General features: G+C 41.9%; 1 protein-coding gene across 2 annotated transcripts in view; it reads left to right on the top strand.

Moving 5' to 3' along the window:
* Nucleotides 1-20,439, top strand: part of sema4c (sema domain, immunoglobulin domain (Ig), transmembrane domain (TM) and short cytoplasmic domain, (semaphorin) 4C) — an 88,332-nt gene extending 67,893 nt beyond the window's left edge. Inside the window, exons 9-16 of one of the 2 annotated variants that reach the window (XR_008642908.2) lie at nucleotides 171-346; nucleotides 591-735; nucleotides 9,639-9,852; nucleotides 14,474-14,589; nucleotides 16,724-16,881; nucleotides 17,134-17,225; nucleotides 17,314-19,305; nucleotides 19,428-20,439. Coding sequence is in view for 1 of the 2 variants with exons in the window: in XM_055198535.2 (XP_055054510.2) it covers nucleotides 171-346; nucleotides 591-735; nucleotides 9,639-9,852; nucleotides 14,474-14,589; nucleotides 16,724-16,881; nucleotides 17,134-17,225; nucleotides 17,314-18,215 (1,803 nt within the window). In the remaining variant the exon portion in view is untranslated. Of the gene's footprint in view, nucleotides 1-170; nucleotides 347-590; nucleotides 736-9,638; nucleotides 9,853-14,473; nucleotides 14,590-16,723; nucleotides 16,882-17,133; nucleotides 17,226-17,313 lie in introns of both variants that reach the window. The other variant, XM_055198535.2, reaches the window with a different exon arrangement.
* The last annotated feature ends 2,678 nt before the right edge of the window (nucleotides 20,440-23,117 follow it).

A 23,117-nucleotide genomic window follows, 5' to 3' on the forward strand; every position in this document is an offset into this window, starting at 1 on the left:
CTCTGGTTGTTATGTGATTAAGTAAAGCTCGAGGCTGGTGATTACTTTTAATTTGCATAAGCTGTCACCATTGTGCCCTTAAGCTTGCTCGTATATTAATAAGTATTTTACAAACCGCTTCGGATTAAAAGATCTGTTTAATATGACAGCTTACTCTCTTTACTTTTCAGGGCGACCTGGGGGGCACGCGGACCCTGCAGAAAAAGTGGACCACCTTCCAGAAAGCCCGTTTGATTTGTTCTCTACCGGAGCGCCACATCACCTTCAACAACCTGCGGGCCGTCTTCACCCTTCCCGGGGCGGATTGGAGGAGCACGAGTTTCTACGGCATCTTCCACGCACAGTGGTGTGTTATATAAATATTATTTAGGTTTTCACCTCCTCTCTTTGACGTAGTTATGAAAGTCGTTCTGTCCTCTGCTTTTTATATAAAGCCTCTCAGTGCCAAACACCCAGCCGTGTTCCTCAACTTTAGAAAATGCTGCACTGTCATTATGTTGACAGTAAAGCTATTACAGTAATAAACCAGCCAATGTAGCGAAGTCATTTAGTTCAGACCGACTGACTCTTTCTTCTCCGCTTTCTCTCAGGGGAGATGTGGACGTGTCTGCTGTGTGTCAGTACCAGATCGGAGAGGTGAAAACGGTGTTCGACGGGCCGTATAAAGAATACAGGGAATCGTCTCAGCGTTGGGGCCGATACACTGGCACCGTGCCCAGTCCGCGACCTGGAGCGGTAAGGCGAGCAGCCGTCGAGATGGAAGGGCGAGAGGGCGCCCGTGACTAAGCAGTCTGATAAAAATAGCCCAAGTTCTTTATATAAATATATGCAGTAATTTTTCATCGCAAAAAAACTAACCTAATACTTGACCCGCTACTTTAGATCCACACAAGCGTGTGCTCATTTTACAAACATCGACATTTGAACCGGGGTCAAGGCATTGGGTGACAGTTCTTTATCCAGGAGTCAGATTTTGAGAGAAATTTTGATATGTCAAGCATTTTAAGATTATAATTTACCCAAAAATAAATAAATAATAAATGTCTTTGTCTGATGAACACCAAGGAAGATATTTGGAATGAAGCAGGAAACAGAAGCACCATTGACCTCCATAGTAGGAAAAAAAATACTTTGGAAGTCAATGGTGCCTTAAAAACGGTTCGGTTACAAAATATCTTCTTTTGTGTTCATTAGAACAAAGAAATGTATAAAGGTTTGAAACAACACGAGCGTGAGTAAATACATTTTGAGTGGACTATCCCTTAAAATAAGTGGATTTTGTAAGATGTTAAAGGAATATTCCATTTTCTTAAAAGAAAAATCCAGATAATTTACTCACCACCATGTCATCCAAAATGTTGATGTCTTACTTTGTTCAGTCGAGAAGAAATTATGTTTTTTGAGGAAAACATTGCAGGATTTTTCTCATTTTAATGGACTTTAATAGACACCAACAATTAATACTTAACACATAACAGTAGTTTCAAAGGACTATATACGATCCCAAACGAGGCATAAGGGTCTTATCTAGCGAAACGATTGTCATTTTTGACAAGACAAATAAAAAATATGCTCTTTTAAACCACAACTTTTCGTGTAGGTCCGGTCCAGCGCGACCTAACGTAAATAGTGATGTAGGGAGGTCACGTGTTACATATATAAAACGCACATTTGCGGACCATTGTAAACAATAAACTGACACAAAGACATTAATTAGTATCATTCCGCATACAACAATGTTGGAACGGTCCTCTTTCAACACACTTGTAAACACTGGGGCGGAGTTTCGCGTTCGTCTTCTGTGACCTCTTGACGTCATAACGTATTGCGTGGGGTCAGCTGGTGCATCACGACCAGATCTAGATGAGAAGTTGTGCTTTAAAAGTGTATATTTGTTATTTTTCTTGTCAAAAATGACAATCGTTTTGCTAGATAAGACCCTTATGCCTCGTTTGGGATTTTTTATAGTCCTTTGAAACTCCGTTGAAAAAAATGTTACGTGTTAAGTGTTAATTGTTGGTGTCTATTAAAGTCCATTAAAATGAGAAAAATTCTGCAAAGTTTTCCTCAAAAAACATAATTTCTTCTCGACTGAACAAAGAAAGACATCAATATTTTGGATGACATGGTGGTGAGTAAATTATCTGGATTTTTCTTTTAAGAAAATGGAATATTCCTTTAAGCTGTCATCCACTATGTGGTCTTCACTGGAAGGTTTTGGAGACATTACATTTGGTTCTCTGCACTCCTGAAATTGTGATTACAGCTCTGTCTCGCCTCTTCTGCCCTACTATGTCAAGTTGACCTGCTGTAACAGATCAAGAGTTAGTCGAGTTTAAAAAATGTCAAAATTCTATCTATACGTCTTCATGGTCTTTGCACCTGCAGTCGACATGTTAACAGATTTGGCTTTTGCAAAGAAAATGTTAATTTAAATCAAATATACTACACTGCTATGTGTGACTCTGGACCACAAAACCAGTTATGAGGATAAATTGTAATCTACAAAAAATCGGGTTACGAATGTAACCATTGTTCCCCGAGAAGGGAACGAGACGCTGCGTCGCCGAAGCTACGCTATGGGAACGCCCTCTGCGTGATTGCGTCTGAAGCACGTATGTCAAATCAGTCCAATGGTCAAGTGACACGTCATAGGCGGGTGACGTGGGAACCAGGAAGCTATAAAAAGAGCACCCAGCGAGCCAACTTCAGCTAAATTGTGCCGAAGCAAGACGAGACAGGGATGCAGGGAGTATGGCAGGGAGACGCAGCGTCTCGTTCCCTTCTCGGGGAACAATGGTTACATTCGTAACCCGAGACGTTCCCCTTCGAGGGAACTCGAGCTGCGTCGCCGAAGCTACGCTATGGGAACGATGTACCAAAACACCATACTACCAAATGCCTGTCTGTGTGTAAAAACGCGCACAGCTTAAGACATGAGCACCTGGGCTCCAGGCGTAGCACCAACATCTAACTCGTAAAACCGAACGAATGTGAGCGGAGAGGACCAGCCTGCCGCATCACAGACATCCTGCATTGAAGCCCCTAGCCACAAGGCCTTAGAGGCTGCCATACCCCGGGTAGAATGAGCCCTGACGGCGATAGGTGAAGGCCGTCCAGTGGTCTCATAAGCCAGAGAGATAGTCTCAACTATCCACTTACTGAGTGTCTGCTTGGTCGCCGGCAGGCCTTTCTTGGGCGAGCCAAAGCACACAAACAGTTGCTCAGACCTCCTCCACAAAGAAGATCTGTGAACATAGGCATCCAGTGCTCGCACTGGACACACCAAGTTAAGCTTTTCCTGATTCCTATCCCTAAATGGGGGAGGACAGAGGGCCTGAAGTACGACAGGTCGTGGCACATTAGTCGGTACCTTAGGCACATAGCTGGGCCTTGGGTACAAGAAAGCCTTAACCATCCCCGGTGCGAATTCAAGGCACGTAGGGGAAACCGACAGGGCCTGAAGGTCACCCACTCTCCTCAGAGAAGTGACTGCCAACAGAAGTACTGTCTTAAGTGCCACAAACTTGACTGGAACGGTCTCAATGGGCTCAAACGGAGCCATGGACAGACCTTCCAGCACAACGGCCAGGTCCCAAGCTGGGATCCTGGGTCGGACTACAGGCCTCAGCCTCCGAGTGCCACGAAGGAAGCGAACCACCAGCGGGTCTCTCCCAAGGGATTGCCCAACCAAAGGAACATGGTAAGCCGAGATGGCCGCCACATACACCTTCAGTGTAGAAGGAGATAACCCTGCGGTGAACTTTTCCTGCAGAAACTCCAAGACTGTACCAATTGGGCAGTTCACAGGGTCATACAGGTGTTTGCTGCACCAGGAAGTAAAAACTCTCCATTTAAAGGCATAAAGCTTCCTCGTGGAGGGAGCTCTGGAGTGAAGAATGGTCTCAGCAGCCTCAGCTGAGAGACCAGATTCTATGAGTCTGGCCCCCTCAGAGGCCAGACCCACAGTTTCCATAACTCTGGGCGGGGGTGAAGAATCGAGCCACCCGCCAGAGAGAGAAGATCCCTCCTGACGGGTATTTCCCAAGGTGAGCCGTCGAGGAGGGACACCAGGTCCGAGAACCATATTCGGTTCGGCCAGAATGGGGCTACCAACAACAAGCGGACGTTGTTGCGACGAACCCTCTCCAGAACTCCCGGGAGCAGAGCGATCGGGGGAAAAGCGTACAGCCGTAGCCTCGGCCATGGCTGAACCATGGCATCCAGTCCCAGCGGTGCTGGATGTGTGAGAGAAAACCATAGCGGACAGTGTGTCGTCTCTCTGGACGCAAACAGATCCACTTCCGCCTGGTAAAATCTCGTCCAGATGGACTCCACCACCTGAGGGTGGAGCCTCCACTCCCCGGGCCTCAGCCCCTGTCTCGACAGGACGTCTGCTCCCCGATTCAGACACCCGGGAATGTATACTGCTCTGAGGGACAGCAACTTCCCCTGTGTCCACAGAAGGATATGCCGCGCCAATTTGTACAAAGGGCGTGAACGCAAACCCCCCTGGTGGTTGATGTACGCGACTACCGACGTGTTGTCTGTCCGGACTAACACGTGATGGCCCCGCAGGTGAGGGATGAAACATCTCAGGGCATAAAACACTGCCATCATCTCTAGGCAATTTATATGCCAGCTGAGCTGTCTGGCCCCCCATAATCCATGAGCCAGATGGCTCCCCATAGTTGCTCCCCAGCCTGTGAGGGAAGCATCCGTTGTCAGTGTAACTCGACGGTACTGAGCCCCCAACATCAGACCTTGGGAGAGAAACCATGGTCTCTTCCAAAGATCTAAGGCACGAAGACATCTGCGCGTGACCTTGATCAGACGGAACGGGTTGCCCCTCGGGGAAAACCCTTTGGTTTTGAGCCACCACTGTAGCGGTCTCATGTGAAGCAGCCCAAGGGGTATCACATTGGACGCTGCTGCCATGAGCCCCAACAACCTCTGAAATTGTTTTACAGTGTGTGACTGGCCTAACTTCACTCTGCCTACAGCCAAAAGAATGGATTCCACACGAGCAGGGGACAAATGTGCCTGCATTGTCGTTGAATCCCATATAACGCCAAGAAAAGCTGTCCTCTGTACTGGAGAGAGCATGCTTTTCTTTGCATTTAGCCTTAACCCCAGTTCTCTCATGTGGGTCAGCACAGCATCTCGATGCTGCGCTGCCATACTCTCTGATTGGGCTAAAATTAGCCAATCGTCTATGTAGTTTAAGACACGGATGCCCCGGAGTCGTAATGGAGCCAGCGCTGCATCCATGCACTTTGTAAATGTACGGGGTGACAGAGATAGACCGAAAGGGAGAACCCGATATTGGTAAGCCACGCCCCCGAAGGCGAACCTCAGGAATCTCCTGTGTTGCGGGAGGATAGATATGTGAAAATACGCGTCTTTTAGATCTATCGTCACAAACCAGTCCTCGGATCTGATTTGTGTGACGATCTGCTTTATAGTTAACATCTTGAACTTTAGTTTTGCAACAGACCGGTTCAGATGACGTAGATCTAAAATCGGACGCAACCCCCCGTCTTTCTTTGGAACTATGAAATAGCGGCTGTAAAACCCTGACTCCCTGTTGTGAGGAGGAACACATTCTATGGCTTCCTTGCACAAGAGAGTTTCTACTTCTTGTTCCATTGTTAGAGTCTGCCCAGCACCCACTATGGTAGATAACACGCCGTTGAATTGGGGTGGCTGGTTGCAAAACTGAATTTTGTAGCCCTTTTCTATTATTTGCAGAACCCACTGAGACACGTTTGGCAGGAGTTTCCACGCTGCCAAATTTTCTATAAGGGGGACCAGCCTCTCGAGACTGGCTTTTTGTGTACTGCTTAAACTTTTCCCGGTGCCCTGAACCAGACTGGCAGGGTTCAACCTGGGTGATATTAATGCCTCCCTCCTCGGAGAGAGGTGTTGCGTGCCCCGCGCACGAGGCACACGAGAATATGAAGCCGCTGTGCCCCGAAACACACACTGCGGCGGGGTTAACACACTGGCATCCCGAGGGCATCGAGAAGAGACGGGCACCGTGTTGTGAGGTGACTGCCGGCTCTCCCCGATTGGGGGCTGCCCTCGGAAATATGACACTACGTCCCTCAGGACTTCTTTTTAGCCGACGCCTTCCTCGCCATAATAACAGCCCTCAGGTCTGTTTTCTGCTTGGATGATGTCTGAGTACGACCGCCCGAACCCCAGTTCTTTTGAGGGGGACCACGAGTGGCAACACTATGCTTTTGCGATGCTCTATATGATGTCGATGGCTGCTCCCGCCCAGCAGCCCTAGAATCAAGAGCACGGCGGGGGAGATAGCGTTCGAACGCCGCCGACTGCTTACGAGCCTCCGCAAATCTCTCGACGACAGTATTAACGGCATCGCCGAAAAGACCGGAGGGCGCAACAGGCGCGTCTAAGAGAAATGCCCTATCTGAGGTTTTAAGCTCGGACAGATTAAGCCATAAATGGCGTTCCGTGGCTACGAGAGCTCCCATAGATCTACCCACGGCTTTCGCAGTCTCTTTAATCGCCCTGAGTGACACATCAGTGACTCGACGAAGCTCTTTAAATATATCAGACGTACCCCCCGCCTCGGCATCTAAATCTTTAAGCAGTTCTGCTTGGTACGCCTGTAAGACAGCTAAGGTATGCAGTGAAGCCCCAGCCTGCCCTGCAGACTTATAAGCTTTACCCACTAACGATGAAGTTAACCTAACCGGTTTCGTGGGAAGCGAAGGTGATTTCAATGATGACGCCGCAGCGGGGGAGAGATAGCTCGCAAGCGTCTGCTCCACCCGGGGCATCGTTAAATATCCGTGTTCACCCATCCCCACAATGTTGGAATACATGGTGGCGTGAGGGGTATGAACACGGGCTGAATACGGAGCTTTCCATGATCTCGACAGCTCGCTGTGGAGATCAGGAAAGAAAGGCATGTTGCGCCGCGAAGGTTGAGGTTTCTGTTTTAAAAAGCGTTCGTCTAACATGCTCTGAGGACGCGCGCTCTGTGTCTCCGCCGGCCAGTCTAATTTTAAGCGAGCCACGGCATTAGTGACAACCTCCAATAAATCATCGAACGCGGGGGACGAATGAGAGGGCTCCTCAGCGTCCACCACGTCTACAGACATAATATCGACTTCCTCGGACGACGATAAATGCAAATCTGGGCTCCCGCCCTGGGCGGAAGAAACCGCAGCGCGGGCTTCCGAATCCAGAGACGGGGCACTAGATCCCGCGGGTGAAGGCTGAGAAAGGGGAAGACCCGTCTCAAGCTCGTCCGCGAGATCTAGTTGTGATCCCCACGATCGCAGCTTCCGCTCTGCCTCGGCAGCAGCGGGGCCAGAACCGTGGGGAACACGCGGCTCACCACCCTCCTCGAAGAGTGCGAGCCGCGAGCGCAACGTACGGAGCGGCATCCTATCACAATGTGCACAACCACCCCTCTCAAGAGACGATCGTGCGTGTTGTGCCCCGAGGCACATAACACAGAGATGATGCGAGTCCTCGCTCGTAATGAAACGAGGACACGGGGAAGCACACTCCTTAAAACTTTGTTTGGACTTAGACATGACACACACTCGCTTGCTGAGGCACAAAGAGCTGAAGTTGGCTTGCTGGGTGCTCTTTTTATAGCTTCCTGGTTCCCACGTCACCCGCCTATGACGTGTCACTTGACCATTGGACTGATTTGACATACGTGCTTCAGACGCAATCACGCAGAGGGCGTTCCCATAGCGTAGCTTCGGCGACGCAGCTCGAGTTCCCTCGAAGGGGAACTAAATATTGAGAAAATCGACTTTAAAGTTGTCCAAATGAAGTCTTTGCAACACATATTACTAATGATAAATACATTTTTGATATATTTGGGATAGGAAATGTACAAAATATCTTCATAGAACATGATCTTTATTTAAAGGGGACATATCATGAAAATCCGACTTTTTCCATGTTTAAAGGTGCAGTGTGTAATTTTTAAAAGGATCTCTTGACAGAAATGCAAAATAATATACAAAACTATATTAACAGGGGTGTATAAAGACCTTTTTACAATGACCCGTTATGTTTTTATTACCTTAGAATGAGACATTTTCATCTACATACACAGAGGGTCCCCTTACGTGGAAGTCGCCATTTTGTGCCGCCATGTTTCTACAGAAGCCCTTAACGGACAGCCTGTTTTTTGCTAAGTTGTCTCTGTCAATGACATGTTTTTCTGGTGGTGGCTACCGTAGCGGGGGTGAGCAGTGGACTGAGCCATTGGTTGCAATTCGCAACCGCACCACTAGATGCCGCTGAAATTTACACACTGCACCTTTAAGTGCTTTAATTGGGTCCCCAGTTCTATCAACCTAAAAGAAAAAATGAGAAAAAAAAACAACCCAGTTACTTCGTTTTGGTAAACCACTCTCTGCAAGCACATGAAAAAATAGATAATTCAGATGTGTTTGTGATGTCACAAAGGGATCTTATTATAATAAAACCGCCCCTTAATCTGCACTATCCAACCATGGCACTGCCATTTAGTGCAGAGAGAGAGAGAGAGAGAAAATAATTGACAGTGCAATTGAGATTAATTTTCATCAAACCACCATCATGGCGATCAGTGTTTGCATTTTATCAGCTAATTTGCATTTAAAAGGACACACCCAAAAATGGCAAATTTTTGCTCACACCCACAATATGGAAACTTTAACCTTTTATAATAAATTATCTACAGTATATGGTATTTTGAGCTAAAACTTCACATATTTACTCTGGATACACCAAAGATTTATTTAGCATATTTAAAAAAAGGCTCATAATATGTCCCATTTAATATTCTAATCATTTTTAGCATAAAAAAGACTTATGACTGGTTTTGTGGTCCAGGGTCACATATGGGCTTATATTGATGGCATATTAGGGATGATACTGAAAGAGAGTTCACGTTTTAGTCCGTTTACCAGGTAGTTGTAAATCTAAGAGTAGTTTAGATTTACAGACCATCCTTCGCACAGCAAAATTTGTTATCTGAGCATGTGCATTACCCGCGGGCAAAACTCAATGTTAAAACACCAGCTTTTATTTTAAGCTGCTATAGATTACATTTGACAGGAAAGGGTCATAAAAAAAAACATTTTCAGCCATTTAACATCAGTGGCGGCCGATGACTTATTTTTTCGAGGGCGCTCGATGCCAAGTTCATCACATGTATGTAGCCCGTCATGTGTGTGGTTCCTTTTTTCAGGGTGTGTGTTGTGCGCGTCGGGGGATCCTGTGTGCATCACGTGTCTTGTCAAAATAAGTTGCAGACGCGTCTAAAGGGTTTATGATAAAGAGACGCTCGCGTTTGCCAGACACATGCATAATCTCATGCGTAATCAGAGTTTACTGTTGAAGGAGTGTCTTGCGTGTATTTTGTGAACGTGAGTATCTCTTTTATCATAAAAGGTTTTGACGCGTGAACAAAACACGTGATGCACATGGTTCACATGACGCAACAAACACATATTTACAAAAAACGCAAGCAACACACATGACACTCTGAACACTTATTTTGAATTAGCGCCCCTCGGATAAGCAGTCACGAGCCGCCACTGGTAAACATATATCATGTAGGACACTTAAATAATTTGTTCCTTTTTTCTTGGTAGTGTATCACAAACTTTGATCGAGAAAACGGCTACAACAGTTCTCTACAGCTGCCCGACGCTACGCTGAACTTTGCCAAAAAGCATCCACTGATGGAGCTCAGGGCGGAAGCTCGCCCCCTTCTGCTCACTAAAGGAATTAACTTCACCCGGATAGCTGTGGACAGAGTGAGCTCGCTGGATCAAAGATCGTACAACATGCTCTTCATAGGCACAGGTATGTTTAAGTTGGTTAGACACAAATAGTAATGCAAAATCAGTGTCTGTCTGTATTTACATTTATGCATTTTTATTCAAGTCAACATTCTGCACTGCAAAAAATGATTTTCAAGAAAAAAATCTTAGTATTTTTGTCTTGTTTTCAGTAAAAATATCTAAAAATTCTTAAATAAAGTTGCTTGTTCTTGATGAGCAAAACAACCGAAGAAATTAAGTCTAATTTTTAGACCAAAAATATTAAATTTAAGTGATTTTGTGCATAAAACAAGAAGAATAATTCAAGAAAAATTTGCTTACCCCATTGGCAGATTTTTTTGCTTGTTTTATGCACGCAATCACTTAAAGGGGCCATGGCATGAAAATCTGACTTTTTCCATGTTTAAGTGCTATGATTTGGTCCCCAGTGCTTCTATCAACTATCAAGAAAATGTAAAAAAGATCAACCCAGTAACGAAGTTTTGGTAAAGCATTCTCTACCAGCACATGAAAAAATAGGTAGTTGAAATTTGGCTCTCCTTATGATGTCATAAGGAGCTCATATTATAATAATACCACCCCTTAATCTGCACTTTCCAACTACAGCACTGCCATTTAGTGCAGAGAAAAGCACAGTTGAGTTTTAATTGCAACAAACCACCATCATTGTGTTTGAATTTCATCAGCTCATTTGCATTTTAAAGGACCCAAAACGGCACATTTTTGCACACACCTACAAAGTGGCAATTTTAACAAACTATATTAAATTATTTATATGGTGTTTTGAGCTAAAGCTTCACATATGTGCTCTGGGGACACCAAAGATTTATTTGACACCTTAAAAAAGTATTGTGCCATGGCCATTTTAAATTTTATATTTTTGGTGTAAAAACTAGACTTATTTTCTTCATCAAGAAAAAGCTACTTAATTTAAACCCTTGACCTTTGGATTCTTCACGCAATGCATTACCGATTAAGCTACAGGAACATCTTGCTTGTTAATCGTATAATTTCACAACGCTGTCCATTGTCCTGTTTGTTCTTGAGTCCCGCTGTCCAAAAATATGAACAGCTTAGCCAAAAAAGCCATTTTAGGAGCTATAATGCTTTGCATCTAAGTAGAAATGTCACATCTGTCAATTGATTCCCGTCGCACAAGAAGGTCAGTTCTCAAAGTAAAAATTTAAATGATGTATTTGGCCTTGGCTCGCTCACATTTACACAGTCGACAGAACAGTGACGGCCATTAAAATGTTTGTGCGCGTACTTTGTGCCAGGTTGCATACAAACACAAAATACACACCTAGACAGGCCCTGCATCTGAAATCACATACTGATTGTGACAGTACGTACCGAATTAAATGAAGTGCTTACTGATTGAACTTTATAACAGTACGTTCTGTATATAGTGACCTGTATGTGTGTCAAACTATGATGTAATAACAACAACTGCAAAGATGATTTACTCATTCTTTATTAAGTAAAAAATAACTTTCTTAAGAAGTTTGGGAAATTTGAGAATACCAAAATATTCATAACATTTTCCTTAAAAGGGCCATGGCATGAAAATCTGACTTTTTCCATGTTTAAGTGCTATGATTGAATCCCCAGTGCTTCTATCAACTTAGAAACTGTGAAAAAGATCAACCCAGTAACTTGGTTTTGGTAAACCATTTTCTACAAGCACATGAAAAAATAGGTTGTTGAAATTTGTCTCTCCTTGTGATGTCATAAGGAGCTCTTATTATAATAATACCACCCCTTAATCTGCACTATCCAACCACAGCACTGACATTTAGTGCAGAGAAAAGCACAATTGAGTTTTAATTGCAACAAACCACCATCATTGTGATCAGTGTTTGAATTTCATCAGCTCATTTGCATGTTAACTCATTCACCGCCAGCCTTTTTGAGAAAAGTTGCCCACCTGCATTTTTGTGATTTTAACAAAAGTTTCACAAAATTCCTTGCAGGAAAAATTATCTTCTATAAATATATATACATACAAATTATATGAAATTAAAGAACACACTCTCTGCTTTCAAACAAACAACAAACAAACAAACAAACAAACAAAATGGGGAAAAAACGTTTCATTATATATTTACTTTTTCCACTTAATTTAACCACTAAAATATGGATATTTCTCTTCAAAAATACAACATTTTGAGCAAAAAGCTTAAAAAATTGCGTTTTTGTAAAGGAATTTATGTTAGAGATCAGACTCAGAATGACTATCAAACATAAAGGCAGTTAAAATAAATCATTAAATCTTTTTAACTTCCGTTTTTGATCAATTCGGTTTGGCGCCATCTAGTGGATAAAAGCGGTTTACACTTTGAAATTCGTCCAGAAAGGCATATTTATTAGTTAAATATTAACTCATAATTTACGAGATAACTCGTCAATGGCGGTGAATGAGTTAAAGGACACACCCAAAATGGCACATTTTTGCACACACCTACAAAGTGGCAATTTTAACATGCCATAATAAATTATTTATATGATATTTTGAGATAAAACTTCACGTATGTGCTCTGGGGACACCAAAGATTGATTTGACATCTTAAAAATGTCTTGTGCTATGGCCCCTTTAAACTTCCACTTTGTAGGTCTTTAGCGGCATCTAGTGGTAAGACTGTGAATTGCAACCAACGGCTCAGTTCACAGCTCACCCCTCCCTTTCAAAACGCATAGTGAAGCTACGGTAACTGCCACAGGACAAATGTGTCATCATCTGAGACAATGTAGTGACAAAGCGCGCTCTATAGAAACATGGCGGCAACTTCTATGTAAGGAGACCCGCGATGTATGTAGATAAAATGGCTTATTATAAGGTAATAATAAAACAATACAGTTAATTTTGTAGGGTCTTTATACACCACTGATAATATAGTTATGCATATTATATTGCATTTCTGTCAAGAGATCCTTCGGTATGTTCACACGGGGCGTTGACCCTTCCCATTCACTTTTAATGGGTGACGTCATACGTTGCCCAACTGAATTGTGGATCCATCAGCGCCACCTCACTGCCATTGCTCGTGGCAGAAGTTGAACATTTCTCAACTTTTCAAGCGGCAATGCGTGCCTCAGCCAATCAGATCGCCTTATGCAAAAAACCTAGATAGAGCAAGCCAATTACATTTATGGAAGACCGGAGCATGTGTTGCGGCCACTGTGGTTGACTGTTGGCCACGCTTCAGACAAGCTTTCCTTCAAGCGTTAACGCTTCTGTCCGTGTAAATGTAACGTAAAAGTTACACATTGCTCCTTTAATGTAAGAAAAATGCAGTTAGGAAAAATAATCATTAAGCATATTGATTTTTCCCGCTACTGTATAGTTTACACTTTACAGTATGGAAGTAGGCGATATTGGATGAAAATTTAAATTTGTGTGGTATTATTGCCTGGAGGTTTGTTTATCCGTTAAAGGAATAGTCTACTCATTTTCAATATTAAAATATGTTATTACCTTAACTAAGAATTGTTGATACATCCCTCTATCATCTGTGTGCGTGCACGTAAGCGCTGGAGCGCGCTGCGACACTTCGATAGCATTTAGCTTAGCCCCATTCATTCAATGGTACCATTTAGAGATAAAGTTAGAAGTGACCAAACACATCAACGTTTTTCCTATTTAAGACGAGTAGTTATACGAGCAAGTTTGGTGGTACAAAATAAAACGTAGCGCTTTTCTAAGCGCATTTAAAAGAGGAGCTACATTTTATGGCATTTCGACTCGGTGCAGTAACACCCTCCCTATCCCATTATGAGAGTGAGAAGGGGAGCGGACTTTTCAGGCGAGTCGAAGTACTCCCAAAAGTGCTATTACGCCATAAAATATAGTTCCTCTTTTAAATCCGCTTAGAAATTTATTTTGTACCACCAAACTTGCTCGTATAACTACTCGTCTTAAATAGGAAAAACGTTGATGTGTTTGGTCACTTCTAAGTTTATCTCTAAATGGTACCATTGAATGAATGGGGCTAAGCTAAATGCTATCGAAGCGTCGCAGCGCGCTCCAGCGCTTACGTGCACGCACACAGATGATAGAGGGATGTATCAACAATTCTTAGTTAAGGTAATAACATATTTTAATATTGAAAATGAGTAGACTATTCCTTTAAGAGTAAAGGCAGCACATGAAGGACTGCAGGTGTGTGCGTGAGAGAGACTTCCAGAGTCCTGGATCGGGGATTAAGAAAGGAACACAGACACTCTGACATGAAGGAAAGTGGCAGGGTGGATTTGTAAAGGACCTCCTGTAGTTCTCTCCTCCGTGATCCCTTTTCCACACTCTCCTTTTTTCCCCTTAGACTGAAAAGTGTCTGTGGCACATTATCTGTAACAAGCTCCGTGTGACAGGACAAAATACAGTAGACGCATACACATAGAGTTATGCCGGGTCACGGCACCAGCTGGGGCTTATTCAATTTTCCTGCTTATAATTCGTGTAACCTTGTTCCTAAATGCAATGACAGAAAAATATGGCATGTACTGATGATGTATTAATAGACTATTTGTCTCTCCTCTCTCGCCTTTTTTTCTGCCTTCTCTCTCTCTCTCATCCCATTACTTCTTCCCCACTGAATGTAATCTATCCCCCATCTCTCTTCCCCTCCTCTTTGTTCGCTGTTCAGCGGATGGATGGCTCCAGCGTGTCGTGATTTTGGGTTCAGAGGCCCATGTGATTGAAGAAATCCAGCTGTTTGAAAGACAGCAACCGGTGGACAGCCTCACCATCTCTCACAGCAAAGTAATTTCTGTTCTCTCCTCTCTTGATAAGCCATTCAGCTATACTGTCTTACTGCCAAGGTGTGAAATACAGAGAAAAGTGAAAGTATGGGTGCAGTGTCAAGATCATATTTAGTTAAAAAATAAACAAAATATTCTGCCAAAAACACATTTGCACTTAATGATTTAATTTGTTTTTTAAAATGTATTTTAAATAGTGCTGGGCGAAGATTAATCGCGATTAATCGCATACAAAATAAAAGTGATTATTGGTATAATATATAAGTGTGTGCTGTGTCTAATTATTATGTATAAATATATACACACACATTCATGTATGTATTTAAGAAACATTTACATGTTTATATATATTTATTTATAATTTTATATAATCTATATTAAATATAAATTTAAAAAAATGATATATAAATAAAACAATTCTGAAATGAATATATGAATGTGTGTGTGGTTAAATATACATAATAATTAGACACAGTACACGCACATATATTATGCAAAAAAATCACTTTTATTTTGGATGCGATTAATCGCGATTAATCTTTGCCCAGCACTAATATAAATGCATTTGTGTCAAGCAACTCGTTTTTTTCTTAAAGTTATCATTCTTTTTATAGTTTTGTTAAAGGCTCAAGGAAACATTAAATATTAAATGTAACATTTATACATTTGTCTGGCGCTTTTATCCAATGTGACTAACAGTATTGGACAGTGGCAGCCAGTGACTTCTTTTTCGAGGGCGCACGGATGCGAAGCTCGTCAAAATATGTATGTAGCCCATCAAGTGTGTGGTTCGTCACGTCAAAATATGTGTTTGGCGCGTCGTGTGTTGCTTGCGTTTTCAAAATATGTGCTTGTTGCGCCACGCGAACCATGTGCATCACGTGTCCTGCCAAAACAAGTGCCCGCCGCACACACGCCAAAACTGTTTATGATAAAATAGACGCACACGTTCACAAAATACACGCAAGACACTCCCTTAACAATAAACTTTGATTACGCATGAGATTATGCGAGTATCTGGCAACCACGAGCGTCTCTTTTATCATAAACCCTTTAGACGCGCCTGCAGCAGGCACTTATTTTGACAAGACACGTGATGCACATAGGATCACTCGACACGCTGAATACATATTTTGAAATTACGAACCACACACATGACGGGCTACATACATGTTGTGACGAACTTTGCATTGTGCGCATTGATGTATGGTTTGTTAGGATAGGGAAGTATTTGGCTGAGATACAACTATTTGAAAATCTGGAATCTGAGGGTGTAAAAAATCTAAATATTGAGAAAATCACATTTAAAGTGATGATGTCATTAGCCAATAATTTTTTTTTTTCTAATGATAAATAAATTTTTTATATATTTATGGTAGAAAATGTACAAAATATCTTCATGGAACATTATCTTTACTTAATTTTCTAATGATTTGCTACTAGTGGTATACAAGTATACCAGTGCTACTAATGACTTGCTTTGTGGTCCAGGGTCACGTATGTTATATAATTATTATTAATGGCTTTAGGTCCAACACTGTGTTGTGGTAACTATAGAGATGTCTTTTATATAAGAATAAATTACCATTACATTATACAATGAAGATAAAGTTCTAGTAGGCTTGTTTAAATAAAAGCAATATTCAGTCATGTTTACCAGTGAATTATGTAGTTTATAAAATAATTAAAATCTAAATTTGTCAAAATTAAGGAGTAAAATGTAATAAAGTAAAATTAAATATAGTGACACATTTTTTAAGTAGAGTAATGAAGTTCAATTAGTCAAGTAGTTACGAAGCCTCACGAAAATTAACCATGTTTATTTTTTTAGTAAAAGTGTAGCAACCATGTTTTTTGGTGTATTGATAACTATTAGAAAAACATGGTTTTACTACAGTAACCATGGTTTACCTATGTTTTTTGATATTTACCATTGTAACTATGTTTTTTTGTACTGTAGTAAAACCATGGTAAATTTTCATAAGAGCATCCCCGTCTTTTTGCATTAATTACTTTTGGTAAAACCATAATATAGTTAGCAAACAGAATGGAGTTATATGCAATTGCAATTCTACTTGTGGTCTTTTATATGTATGAACAGCTTCCCATATCTTGTTTGCTTTGTGTTTCTTCAGAAGTATTTGTACATTGGCTCGCGCTCTGAGGTTCTTCAGCTGCCCTTGGCCAACTGCAGCCGGTATCACTCTCAGCCAGACTGCCTGCTGTCCAGAGACCCGTACTGTGCCTGGGACAGAGAGGGACGCGCCTGCGTCCGCATCGACCTCCACCGCGGGTAAAGCCATCTATTTCTTTGTTGTCCTCCCTGAGTGTTCACTTTATCCCTCTCCGGATGAGTCTGCTAACATTCTTATGCTGGCATCCATGCACTTTTTTCTCCATATTTCCTTTCTCTTGTTATGTACCACTGTTCTTTCCTTACTACTCACTCCTATCAGTTTCTCCACAGCCCATCCTTTGTACTTTTAAGCTACATCCCTATAGCAGCCTTCTGACATATCGTCAATATTTGTGCTCCCCCCCACAGCTCCACATCCACGCTCTTCCAGGACCTCATGCTGGAGAGTTTCAACCGAGGAAAACCCAAGCTTGATAAGACTGCACCCATTCCCAGCCCCGGTACGTCTGACATACACTGCCCCCTGCAGGCAGATAAAAATGTTTAATAAATGAAAAATGTTTTACAAGTTGTGTTTTTTTGTTTCAGATCATTCTAGGGTAAGAAATGTGACGGTGGTCGTCGGATCGGACCTTGTACTGCCTTGCCAGCTGGTTTCTAATCTGGCCCAGCCATTCTGGGAAATCAACGAGCGTGAGCTCGCCCTAGTCGAGGGTGAAGCCGTGGGACCTCGATTCGACCGAGCCCTTCGCTCCCTGGTTATCCCTCAAGCCGGTTCCCTTCAATCAGGCCGCTACATTTGCTACTCTGAGGAGCAAGGAGTGAAGTTTCAGACCGAAAGATACCAGGTCACCGTGGTGGCCAGCGCTCCTGTCTTCATGGAGGCCCGCGCTCCTGACGGCAGCATGGGTTTATTCTGGGTGCTGGTGATTACGTTGGGAGCTGCTTGCTTGATGTTGCTCGTTGCTTCCCTGTACCTTCGCAGAAGACTGAAGCTGGCACTGGGCAAAGGGGCGGAAATGAAGCCGCTGGAGAGCACCTTAGTGTACCCCATTACGTTACCGAAAGAGCCGAGCAGCCGCCCGCCGTTTGTGCCCAGCAAGATGGCCAACGATGAAGATCGATTTTGGGAGACCGGGGCTAATTACTATTACTCGGATGGGTCCCTTAAAATCGTGCCTGGGCACGCCATGTGCTCCACCAGCACTTCGGCCTCTCCGAGCACCATTCCAGGTCAGCCCATTCACTCGCCGAGCAGGTTAAGCCTCACCAACATCCGAAACTCGGGCACCAACGGGTACATCCGGCTAAATTTGAGCACGGCCGGGGAGGAGAGAGCGAACGGAGGAACGGGAATAGGCGTGGGAAGCGGACTTGGGCTGGGCGGCCGAGACAACGACTACTCCAGTCCGTTTAAAGAGGAGCTCCGGAGAACCCTGCAGCAGAGGAGCGTCCTGCCTGACGCCAACCCAGAGGAGTCTTCTGTGTAAAATCCACAGACGACCTCACCTACCTACCTCCTGCTTGGGGAACTCTCTCTCCATCTTACTTTACTCGCGACCTACTCATTCTCTGCCAACACTCGTTCTGTCTGAACTTTTGAGGTGGCAAACATCTTCCACGCCGCAACGTGCTTCACGACATTCCCTCTCGGATCGTTCTGGTTCTCACACTTACTAAACGAGACTGAACACATCTAGCATAACTTTTGTAAATGTCTGTATTTAAAGGACCAGATGACACGGCCACGTGTTGAGCATGGCTAACAGGCAAACACAGTTACGTTTCTGAGAGGAACCCGACCGGCCAAATGTAGCTGTCAGTCAGATCTGTGTAAAGCAGAGTTCTGGCTACAGATCAAAACCATTTGGCAAGCTGGAGGACAGCAAGCTTTTGACGCCCAAGTTGCTTGCCTCACTCAAGGCAGGTGTTTGGACAGGAGCCTTGTGCTTTTTTGTGACAAGGAGGACAAGTCTCTAGATGACAATCACGCTCTTTTCTTAGGATGAAAACTGGAGTTATTTCAAAGAGAAGAGAGAGAACAATTGAATGAGCTGTTGAAGCAAAGAAACTAAACACGAACAATGGATGAATGCTTTGCCTTTCTTTCCTTACAGCTCAATACGTTTTTTAATCTAGTCTTTTTCTGAAAAAAAAATGTGTTCTGGGAATTCCAGCACTGATACATTGTTCGATTTATTGCAACCGTTGGATGAATAGCTTTTCTTTCTTACTGGTTTCATCTGAAATGTGAAAGGGGACTTGTTGTTATCCACCTGGAAGTCCTTGATGGTAGCATGAGGAAGGTGTGAATGTCGTACTAGAACTGTATCGGATGCGACAGCAAGTGCATTATTGTAGATATTTGGCGCGAACTGCCAAATAAAATACAACTTCAGTGTTTGCCTACATGAAAATAGCCACACGGTGGAATGAACTTTGGGTTCGGACGGTTTACAAGACTTTGTTCGCTTTTTAAAGCCGAATTACGCTCGGGGTAACTGGATTTTTCAATGAGCTGAGCTTGTTAATAAGTCCAGGATAAGCGACTAATGAGAAGCTACGGCTGAACAAACCCAAGTAAGACTACGCCAAATAAACGCTCAGTTTCTTTATTTTACTTGGATTGGCGTTCGGTGTCTCTATTTGAATAACATGTTAAACTACTCACTAACAGGCTGTATCCCTCTTGTCTCTTTCAGTGTGGGCTTAGCAACTTTTAAAAATACAAACAGGGTGAAACGCAGAGGACAATTAATTCCATTGACCTTGATTGTGAAGACAAATGAAGGAGATATGCATATTCATGACCTTGCGGGTGGAGAGGCACTACGATTGGTCACCGATGGTCCATACTCTGTTGCATGATGTTTTGCAAAATGTAAAGTTTAACAAGAGTCTTGTATATTTAAAAAGATGACAAAATGTGTCATACATGTGCCTCTTCACCTTGGGTGACGCCAAAGCAGACTGCACACGTTTCTTCTATTTCTGATTTCGTTTTTTACTTCTCTTTCTTACGTTATGGAGTTTGTTCATTGCACAGAACTTAAGTGTCGTCTGAAATCTTTGTTTTAAAGGAATGCTATTTTATGGCATGAAAGCTTTACAATCCTCTTGAGCAGTTTTCTATGTCATTTGCTCTGTTGTCTGTAATCAATGCTGTGCTACACAGTATAAGAGGGAAGTTGAAAAGGTCTTTGTACGATGAGAACTTGTACATTGTTTAACAAGGACGGACTCCTTTCTGCCAGGACTTCTCAGGTTGGGCTTCTGACTCGAAATCTTACAGCACTAACTGCTTTGTTAAAACTGTCTTAAAGTCGTTGATTTAAGACCAATGTAATTTCACAGCGAACAGAAGTGTTACGTATGTTTGTTTGCATCATGCATGGCTTTTTTATACTGACCAGTATTTCCTGCCTGATGAAAAATACGGTCATCTCAAATCATTTCTTCTTACGTGGCTTTAAACTTTTAACTTCTTTATGGTTGCCGTTTTAATTTGTGTATTATGAATTTTCAGTTTTCTCGCATTTTACGTTTTCTTCAAATTTTTTGTTGCCATTTTTTTCTTTGGATGGATATGTTAATTAACTTATTTTGCTTGTACAAAAAGTTGATATTTATTACCATTGTACATATGCCCTTATTTTTAATATATATGTATATATCTACAGAAAATAAAAGTAGAGATCAGTTCACAATCTGCAAGTTTTGCATACTATGCGTGTCTGTGTTCACGTTACTTGATATAATGATATACTACGGAGCCCCTAAGGGGACATGGAGAAATTAAATAAAGTTTAGTTTCGCGTGCGCATGTGAAACTATCGCGTGCGCACGTGAAACTATCACGTAAAGGCGAAAGTTTCATGTGCGCACGCGATAGTTTCACGCGAAACTAAACTTTTTTTTTTAAATTTTGCACATAAAGGTTTCGCGTGAGCACGCGAAAGTTTCACGTGAGCACGCGAAAGTTTCACGTGAGCATGCGAAAGTTTCACGTGAGCATGCGAAACTAAACTTTTAACAAAAAATTCTGCACATGAAGGTTTCGTGTGAGCACATGAAAGTTTCACGTGAGCACGCGAAAGTTTCACGTGAGCACGCAAAAGTTTCACGTAAGCACATGAAACTAAACATTAGATTTTTTTACTCCAATGTCACCTTAGGGGCTTAATATACAATATAAAAATGCTGGTTTATTTTTTTAATGCGCTAGGTTGCAATTTAACCTATGCTGGGTTGTTTTAACCCATTGTTGGGTCAAATATAAAAATTTTCTGGGTATTTTAACCTAACCTCTCTTTTTGACCAAACTCTGGGTTGCTTTTTTCAGAAAGATATTTGTTTTTAAAGTGTAATACTCCTATAGTTTTCATTTTGCCTTTGATAAAATGTTTTTTCACCTTAAAGGAGGAATAACAGTTGCATTTCACTCATGAATGCTTTCAGGTTACACGAAATTGGATTTAACGTTCTGTGCTTGACAGGTACGGCTGTCCCATCAGTTTTTTTAATGCTCAAATGTGAAGATAACTCGATTGCAGTCCTATCAGATATAAAAACATCTGCATTTGTCATCATGCTGCGATTTCTGCAGGTATGCCTCTGTTACAAAACGCCCAATTTCCGCCATTCAATCTGTTTCCTGTGGATACTCCCAGCCTATGTTTTTCTTGTTCAGTATCCTGACTCGTTTGTTAATATGTCACGGTGCATAATTGAAAAAGCAATTTCAGGTTTAAAACTGTTACATTAAATCATTTGGAAGATCTCCAAGATGTGGTACAGAAAGTTCAGCCAAACAGATCTGGGCCAAACAGACTGACCTGACACTAAACCGGTTTGCCAAGTTCTCTGCAGACATCCACAGCTCTGTAGGGAGTCTAGCTCTGAAATTTCCATTAGACTTTTATGACTGATCTCCCACTAAAGTCCTGTTTTTCTTATTAGCTGTCATGTGACCTGCTACTGTCTATGACATCATTGTATACTGTAAGCCTTAGATGCAACAGGTGCTCTTTCTTACACAGCTTGCAATTTTGCATTTAAAACACGTCCAAACACAGCCCAGACGTCTAGGCTAAAACAAGCCAAAATTTGGACTGTAAGTGAAAATTTAATTGCCATAGCTCAAAAATAAATAAATACATGAAACCACACACCTTGCAATCACCTTTATGATGAAATATCACACATGTCACCAGCCAAAAACGACATTCTGGCCAGAAGTGGGTTACTCTGGACTATACTGGGTCTATTTAATCTATAGATGGTGAAATGAAAGTTATTGCTTGCTGGGTCATGATGAAGATAACGATCATAAAGGTTAACTCATTCCAAGGCACTGTTGTGACTTCCAATGCCATTCATTGAGGAGATGCATCAGTTTAAGCAATGTACACAAACATAACCAGTAAGTTAAGACTGTGTCTTAAGAACTAGTCTGACCAACTACTAATTACACTGAAAAAAAATATTCATTCAATTTATTCAATTTTTTGTGTGGTCACAATCAATTTATTTAAGCTACATTTAAACACTTTTTTTTTTTGAAAAACAAAACAAAACAAAAAACTTTTGTTTAAATGGATTGCGACCACTTACCTTAAAAAATTTTAGTAAATTGAATTAATCATTCTTTCAGTGTAGGGCTAATCCTTACTTTTTAGGAAAGTAAGGAAATGAGATCAGTCTACATTTTAATGTAACTGTTATGATCAGTTTTGAAGAAAAAAAAATGTATGACTAATTTGTAAGACTATATAGTTTATGCAACCGGCCACTTGTCTCAAGCAAACTTTTTTCTTGTAATGAATCTTATGTAACTCAACAACATACAAAAAGTCACAAAGGCGTCTTTTTGAAAAGAGGGAGCAACATCTCTTCAAGTCTTTATGGTTTTATCTTTGTAGCAACAGTAAAATCGTTCATGTACCCAGTCAAAGGAAAAATGAAAGTATGGATGGAATTTGAGGTATTATCCGTTGATGCATTTTTTTCTTTTGGAAACATTGCCCGAACATATTCACACTTTTGATCTTCAAGGCTTTTTAGATCTCAGGACTTTGTTTCTGAATGTCCTTCAGTTAGTGAAAAGAGTATTTACTTAAAAGATCGTTTTTTTTTATTTAAATGAACATTTATTTAGTTGGCACAGACTTCACTGTTCCAAGCGCTGCTCTTAGTTTAAAAAATTGGTTAAAAAAGAAATAACTTTTTTTAAATTCATCATGTAATTTTATTGGAATATGCAATCTTTGGGACACAAACCTGTGACCTTGGCTTTGCTAGTGCAAAGCTTTTTTATTAAGTATGAATGTTGCTGCTTCCACATATTCATTCCTGATGCATACCAACCAACTCTCCTACAACTTGAAGGACAG

This window comes from Misgurnus anguillicaudatus, chromosome 22, assembly GCF_027580225.2.
Source record: "Misgurnus anguillicaudatus chromosome 22, ASM2758022v2, whole genome shotgun sequence".
Taxonomy (NCBI): Eukaryota; Metazoa; Chordata; class Actinopteri; order Cypriniformes; family Cobitidae; genus Misgurnus; species Misgurnus anguillicaudatus.